General features: G+C 38.2%; 1 protein-coding gene across 1 annotated transcript; it reads right to left on the bottom strand.

Annotated features, from left to right (window-relative positions):
• Positions 1–2360: 2360 nt before the first annotated feature.
• LOC131796149 (uncharacterized) lies at positions 2361–6984 on the bottom strand. Its single transcript, XM_066169919.1, has 3 exons — positions 6915–6984; positions 4845–5205; positions 2361–4298 (listed from the first exon to the last, which is right to left on the bottom strand). The coding sequence occupies exons 2-3, from the start codon at positions 5193–5195 to the stop codon at positions 3477–3479; spliced, it is 1173 nt and encodes a 390-aa protein (XP_066026016.1). The 5' UTR covers positions 5196–5205; positions 6915–6984; the 3' UTR covers positions 2361–3476.
• Between the last annotated feature and the right edge of the window lie 231 nt (positions 6985–7215).

The raw sequence follows: 7215 nt of genomic DNA, 5'->3' as shown, positions 1-7215 counted from the left end.
TTCATGGATACCCACAGGCAGTCATCTTAACACTTCACGTGACACTGGGTGGCGCTGTGGACTGTCAATCTTTGAAACACGTGACCGTCAAGAATGAGATTATGAATTTTGACAATTTACTGTTGGCTGCGCCTTATTCGTCTGAGTGACCAACAACATGGCGCGTAGATAGCGAAGAACACTCATGGTGGACCTTAAAAACCTACAAATTAGTTGGATACCTTAATAATTATACTAAGACATTTAAAAATGAGTTCGCAGCAATCAGAGTACACGTAGGGAAAAGGCAAAAAATCATGAATAGGTACGTGATCGTACTATGGTGGAACGCGGTGTAAACGGCGCTTAAGACGTTCGGCAAGATCTTAACCAGCGCCTTAAAGTGTTCTCTTCTTTTGACGCGAAAGCGATTACGTAATGCTTATCGACAAAGGGGCCATCGTTCTCCGGGGTCGAATATCTCGATGACAGGTTAAATATCTGATATAAATAAATTGGCTGAGATAAAATGAGAATCTGATGTACAGTGTGCATGGCGATCCAGATATATTATGCTGTGTCAATAGTAGAAAAAAGTGACTTTAAACATATCGAATAAGTCACGCCGGATGAGTTTCTCAGAGTCGTATTTTGTTGGCTGAGTTTCCTTTTCTAAAGAAGAAAATGAACCCAAAAAAAATTTTAGGTCATATTTAGCTCCAAACCAGTGCTGGGTTGCAGAAGCAGTTAAGGACGAGCAGCGGTGATCTATATCGTTGCAGCCATATTCTCCGAAATTGTTTTCCATGTTGATGAGTCCTCCTGGTCTTCCATCAAATTTACATCCCCTCTCAATGTTATTGTAACTCCTCATGTGCCAGGTGCCTCCTCTGACTTTTTCAATTTTTGGTTTGCCCTTCAATATGGTAAATACTTCCACCTTTCTATCACTCAAAACAATTAAACTTCATAATAAGAAATGGAAGAGACCAGAAACAATGAAAAGAGTTCGCCATGAGTTGTTTTTCATCAAGAAAAATCGATACTTACAGCTGGGTGTTAAAACTTGTTGTCTCCACAATTAGAAGGAAAAAAAAATTGACCACGGTATTTTCTTATGTGTCCAAGGAGAAGTTGAGTGTGATTCAGTTGAAAAGCCCTTTTTTCTTTTAATCCTCCACAGAAGTGTCTTAATATTTAAAAAACATGAGTTTTTCTAACGTTCGTGGGAGGATATACGTCGTAATGTGTCTTTTAATTATCTTTGGAGTGATGATCACAAACAAAACGAATAATTTCACAAAAAGAAGCGGTAGAGACTAGAGACAGGCAAAGGAGATCGCCAATTCCCTTTTAATCTTTAAACTGTCTTTCATTCAGAAAAATAGATACTTACAGCTGGGTGTCAAAACTCGTTGTCTCACTAATGAAAGGAATGAAATAAACCATAGTTTCCTTCATTTCCATAGAGGAATTGACTTTGCTACAGTTAAAAGAGGCAGTTGAAAAATTAACATGAATTATGAATGATGGTCGATCTGGCTCCAGCTCTTTATTTTTGGCTGAGCTCTCTGTAAAGGGGCCTACAAAAGCAAAGGTTCAAAAACAGAGAAAAAAATCCAACTGGAAATTATGTCACTCATCCATACTTTTGTATCCGCCACCTTTGATATTATTTCAACTGGGTTTCTTTTAGGTTAATTGTACATTAAAGGAGCTGAATGTTTGGAATGAATTTTCTAAGCAGTATTAGTATGCAAAGAGAAAAAATACAAATACAATTTAAGGAAACGGTACAGAAACACTCAAATTTAGTTTACACCACGCACAAAACTAGTGTCCCTGGTTGGCACAGTGTCATTTTTCAAAAAGCGCTTCATCTTCATCCCTTGGGCTTCCATCATTCTGTTTAATATGGACAAGTTTCGCTCAGAGCATAATTCTTCAAAATTTGCCCAACAAAGCGACGTTTACGGCCAAGTTGGATCGTTAAGATCGGGTCTTTGTCTACGGACAAATTTCACCCATTTTCCTCTCACGGTCGGGATCGTTCGGGAACTGAAACATTCTATGCCTGGTGCCGGAATGATCTATTCTGACAGCTTTGCTGATCAGAGCCGGGGCACCAGCAACACAATATCGCCCTCGTTGCCGCGCATCTTTCATACTATTCGCCATACTGAAATCGATTTTATGTTACCAAAGTGACGTCAGCGGTTTTTTCGCGCAATTCGAATACCATTTTTGAGGGGAAAATGGCATAACTTTGAAAGCTTCCAAAATCGTCAATTTTATCATTGAACGTTTCAAACTTCGGAAACGTAGATTTCAAATAATGAACTTTATAACTAGAATATAACTTCATGGTCACTTGCATTTGTATTTAATAATGTATTGACAGCGCGTCCAACAGTGTAATATCGCCGTAAATCCACAAGCTTTAAGGAAAAGTCTGGAATGATACTATAATAAGATGATGTCTCACATTATGTACAACAATCCTGAATGACCTTTACACTTCACTGGTGCTTTTCTTGACAAACACCTGATCCAACTACTATACCTACTTCATCTCCTACATTTTGAACATTTCAAAAATTGTTTTATGAACAAATGTACAATGTTATAAAGTAAGCAGTGATCTAACGAAGCACTTAAGTCCTTGTGAAAGAAAGGCTGTTGTGAAAGTCCTTAGTCCTTGTGAAAGAAAGGCTTTTGAGGGCTTCTCACAGTTATGCATCGAGTCCTTAATATTAAAATCAAACCAAGCTGTACATATTTATCACTTAGGAGAAATTGCTAACATCCCCCTGCCACTAAGTAAATACCATTTCTCCTCACAGTAAGGATTTTTTAAAGCGAAATCAAGAAACCTACACTTAAAGCTTAGTTTTACTAATGATCAAACTAACGAGGCCGAAGCTAATTTTCAATTATCAGTAAAGAGAAAACGGTTGATTGACCGAGTCAAGAAAATGTCGATTAAATGTAGATTAATAGCATACGGAGTTATTTAAACATCTCTGAATCTAAACACAAGCATTTCAACTTACGATTAGTCACTTTCTCGAAAAGAATTTGCATAAATCAACTAATGGTGATCTCTGAATGCGTTTTCAAAGACGAATACGAAAAAAGGTCAATTTTATCGACCTTTGACTTTTAAGATGTAAGTGTGCTATCTATTGAACATTACATAAGATGAAAGTGCGGGTAAAAAGCGTTTGTACAGAGACCGCCTACTTACTTCAACTATTAAAATATGAGGTTGCTAAGGTTGCTTATGACGTCGCTCTTGTGCATGTCTACATTCTTCTGTGATAAAGGGTCAGTGTAACCATCTGAGATATTAAACGTTTAGTTCAAGTTCAACTCCTAATTGGGCCAAACTTGGAGGCACATGATGTCATTGTTAGTTCTTAGCCTTCCTGCGATGTTCTCTTGCTTTCAGTTGGCTGCGTTTCCTTTTCTGTGAAAGGAAATGAATTCGCAAAAAGTTACACGTCACATTTAGCTCCAAACCAATGCTGCGTTGTAGAAGCAGGGGAAAACGAGCACCGGTGATCCTGATTCGTATGAAGCTTGTTAAATTTGCCGAAATTTTTTTCACCGGGGACTCCACCTGGTTTTCCATTAAATTCACATCCGAATTGTGTGCTATTGTAACTCTTTATGTGCCAGGACGCATCTTCCCGCTGTTTTGTCAGGGCGGTGCAATCAGAACAATTGATTCCTCGGATATTGACATATTCGTACATCTTGCAGGTTTCCCAGGTACCAAAAATGTCATGACCTGCCAGCTTAGCGCGTGCGTAGTCCGTATACTGCAGGCCATCCGTAGAAAAGTTACAAGTTGCTCTCAGATGTGTGGAGTGATTAGCAAGATACTGCATCTGTGATAAGGATAGTCGGAACTCGTTCCAATTTACTTCCCCCTCTTCAATATCAATCTCAACGTTTTTGCCAAACCCTGCATAATTGAAGGCATTTCTCTTGGACAAGGATAACGATTGTATTAACGTCCATACAAAGCCAGGTTCAGACTGCAAGTCACAGTAAACAGAAAACCGTTCATTGTCTGAATTTGAGATGTCGTATTTTCCTGATGTTGAAGCACCATTCTTAGCTATGTCTTTGCAGCTTTTCGGATGTTTTATATTCTCACACCGCTGACCAGAGTATGTGTTAGGACAGGTGCAGTTAAACCTGGTGCTGTGAGTGTCACAAATCTCCAGACATGCCCCTCCATTGAGACAAGGATTGGTGCGGCAGCATCTGTTGATGCAATGATGCTTCTCTGGTGTGTATCTGTCTCCATCCTACAGCAAGATTAAAATAATTTTTTAGCTCACCATGCTCATCGAATTGGGTTGGCATATACTTTTTTGGCAACCATCGACAAATCTCACCGGAATCGGATCGAATTGATAACAAACAATGCGAGCAAAGTACGTATGCGTGCAACGCATAGCGGGGTGCCAGAACGGAGATGAAATGTCCCTAAAAATTAGATTTGAATTGTAGTAATACAGCAATGGTTAAGTCAGTGATGTATTTATGAAATTTGTAGTCGCTTCTGTTCTGCCGTTCCCTTCGCATTACAACATGGTCGTTAAGGAAAAAGTTTGCGAGAGAGAGAATGGACCCAATCGGCTCTCAGTCAAATCAGTTTGTTTTTGTTTTGTCTAGACCAATCATATCGCAGACAAAACAGTGTGCACAAAATTGTCTTTGGCCCGGACTGACATATAACTCACCTCTTTTTTAGGGAGTACCGGAAAACTTGATCATGTGGGAATATTTATTTTATTTACGAAAGTTGATAAATAAATGAATAAGGAATTAAATGAACAGTGTTATCTCACCTTCACCGTGTAGCTCCTCACCAAATCGTAATAATTTCCCCCTTGCCTCCATTTCATCGCCGCTGGTTCCATGTCTTTATTAGCAACGTTAAGTTCGCAGTTATTTTCTTTGGAGCGAGGGAAATAGTTCATAGATACACACAGGCAGTCATCTTTGCACTTCAAGTGACACTGGATGGCATTGGGCACTGTTAATCTTTGAAACACGTGACCCTTAAGAATTTGGTTATGGACGACATCTTCATCGATAGCAAACTTGAAGTTTTGACAATTTACCGCTTTCTTTGCCACAGAGGAGAGTGTCAAATTGAATACAAACAGCATGACTTGGAGGTATTGTACGATGCCCATAGCAATGGCACTATTAATATGAAGAAAGAAGAAGATACATGATTATTACCTCTGACAAGCATGGGTTAATCTGGAACGAAATGAATAGATATTTCGGTCTCTTGCTTAAAAGCGACCTCCATTGATAAAACTTCATGATATCAAACATTTGCTCATTTGTGGAAAATGCATGGATGCATTTTTCTGATTAACTATGAAATTGTTTCCCTTAAAGCGTTAACCATAATATATTTGCAACGGAAAGAAAATAATCGTTAGCAAAAAAATTGCCAAATTTTGGTCGTTAGCCGTAAGAGCCATAACCATATTTAGACCTTCTTCTGATTCAGTAAACGTTTTGGAAGACAGAAAAGAGTGTATTCGTCTCGCTGTGAAGTCGATCTTCACTACAGAATCACCTATTTGCGGAATTTCGAAAAGAAGACTAGGCAAACATTCAAGCCCATTATTGCAGTCGCTGTGCGCAAAATCTGTGAAACTCACACTTTCGATCGCTATCTACTTTCGATCGCTGATCTAGCCAAAAATCATTTTTTGGCTTGTGGCAACGCAAAAAAAAGAGAATTGGATAACAACTACACTATTTTGGAAACATGTGTCTTAAACCCTTTTCATGGGCAAAAAAGAAAAGAAAAACTTTTTTTCCGACGGGAAGTCGAGAGGACTGCTCTTAGCGAGAGTGGCACCTTACAAAGATGCCCGTGTGGAGGCCGTTAACAAATTAAAAAGAAAAAAGATCTGCGTATGACTTTTCCACGGTGTGCGGTGATCTGAAGCATAAAAAAAATTAATAAAAGTTGGAGTCCCGTGACAACTGACAACATATATAAAAACTACTTACCAAAAGAAACTCAGTGACATTGAATTAGACATTCAATACTGGACTAATGTTTAGACCATTGTGATCTTTCGCAATAATGTATATAACGTGCGATAAACAAATAGAACCTTTTCGCAAATACCAGATGCTTCAGATGTGCGCGAAAACTCTCACATAGATGACATTCAACAAAAACACTAAAGTTCTGTCTCCAAATTTTTCCTCCCATTTTATTGCGAAAAGTTGCGTAAAATATATCGATTTTTAAGATAGAAAGTCATGTGATATAAGAAAGTTTTCAAGCCGGCATATGTGTTATGAACGATGTCTGATGAATCACACTTAAACCTAGATGTAAACATGAATTGGTTAGATACTGTTTCTTTCCAAAACAATTTATTGTTGATATGACTTCTTCAGTCTGGTAACTGCCAACGGAAAATTGATAATAATTATAGCTAAGAGTTAGAGTGCACTTCGTGATTAGGGAGTGACTTAAGTAAATTTAGCTTCAAATCCCTTTCCACACTTTACATGGCGTCTCACGGTTTTCCTTGAGAAGAATTATGGGGAAGAAAATGATGCTTGCACCTTGCACCTTGCACAGCATTTTCTGTAAAATCACTCTACTAATTTAATAGATAAACCGTGATATTATTTTCATCTTAAGATTTCTCCCTTTTATAATATACCTTGAGTGTACTTATATTTGGTTTGGTGACCTAAAGCTTTCTACTCCGCCGTTGTTAAAGTCCTGTGAAAATTTTCCTACATAAACTGGTCATTCGGCTGGCATTGGATGCTTAAACGCAAACAGTTATATTAACGTTTTTATCTAGATTAAAAACAGATTTTATCTCGTTGAGCTGGCTGTCCAAATAGGAATTATCTCAACTTACCTCCTCTTTCCGGCCTCCTCTGCCTTTTCCAATTTTGGCTTTGCTCCTCGATACGCGGTGAAGACTTTCACCTTTTTATCACTGAATACAATTAAACTTCATAATTAGAAACGGAAGAGAGCATAAACAAAGAATGGAGGTTGCCATCACCAAAATAAGGATACTTACAGCTGGGTGCCAAAAGTTATTGTCCCACTATTAAAAGGAAAAAATTTCTGCACAATATTTTCGTACGTTTCCAAAGAGGAATTGAGTGCGATTCAGTTGAATAGCCGTCTTTTTTCTTTTCTTTTAACTCTCC

Source organism: Pocillopora verrucosa, chromosome 7 (genome assembly GCF_036669915.1).
Source record: "Pocillopora verrucosa isolate sample1 chromosome 7, ASM3666991v2, whole genome shotgun sequence".
NCBI classification, from domain to species: Eukaryota; Metazoa; Cnidaria; class Anthozoa; order Scleractinia; family Pocilloporidae; genus Pocillopora; species Pocillopora verrucosa.
The sequence above is the reverse complement of the archived record's forward strand: the minus strand, read 5'-3'. Positions and strand labels throughout refer to the sequence as shown.